The 689-nt window shown below is 44.3% G+C and overlaps 1 protein-coding gene across 1 annotated transcript; it reads right to left on the bottom strand.

Annotated features, from left to right (window-relative positions):
• Positions 1-23: 23 nt before the first annotated feature.
• LOC106748303 lies at positions 24-681 on the bottom strand (the record flags this gene model as incomplete). Its single annotated transcript, XM_014626692.1, has 1 exon — positions 24-681. A coding segment is annotated over exon 1 (658 nt), but the record flags the coding sequence as incomplete, so codon positions are not given.
• Positions 682-689: the final 8 nt, after the last annotated feature.

The following is a 689-nucleotide window of genomic DNA, read 5'->3' as shown; positions in this document are numbered from 1 at the left end:
TACAGGTGCAGGAGATGTGATACTTGACGTGGCTGAGGAGTCAGTTGGCGTTTTGATAGCATTTTCAGCTTGATCTTCTTTCAATGCAACACTTTCCTGAATCTTCACTACAATTTCGTCCCTCTTGGTGATGGTAGATTCAGATACGATAGTCGTCGTATGAGTAGATATGGTTTCCTGGTCATCCTTATTCTGCGTCTCTCCATTTTGCGTTATCTCGACGTTAACTTCGATATTTACATCCGCAACCACATTATTTTCCTCAATTTTACAGTTCTTATTTATAGCCGACTTAACGTTATGTTTTGACGTCTTTTTAACCAGCGGCTTAACTTTGCTATCGTCATTGCTAGTGTCGGAATGCTCAGATTTTTTATCGTTCCCATTGACCTGCTCATCCTCTGGTTTGACGGAAGTACACGTATTTTGTTGCGTAGGTGTAGCTAATGAGTTTGTGGCTGGCGGATTTGAATCTTGATTCGACAGCACTGGATGCGATTGTGGCACAAATCTACTGTCTGGTTGATGTGCCGGATGATGCGTTGTATTATACGCCGAATAGGCTGCATGTACGGGATGCTGCTGCACGGACTGCGAGTACATTGGCGATGCGTAATAGATTTGTCCAGGTACCGGTACCGTGCTGTTGCGGAGGCACAGTGTGATGTTCAGGGACAACATGTACGAAA

Source organism: Dinoponera quadriceps, unplaced genomic scaffold, assembly GCF_001313825.1.
Source record: "Dinoponera quadriceps isolate SergipeBrazil2010 unplaced genomic scaffold, ASM131382v1 scaffold2847, whole genome shotgun sequence".
NCBI lineage: Eukaryota > Metazoa > Arthropoda > Insecta > Hymenoptera > Formicidae > Dinoponera > Dinoponera quadriceps.
The sequence above is the reverse complement of the archived record's forward strand: the minus strand, read 5'-3'. Positions and strand labels throughout refer to the sequence as shown.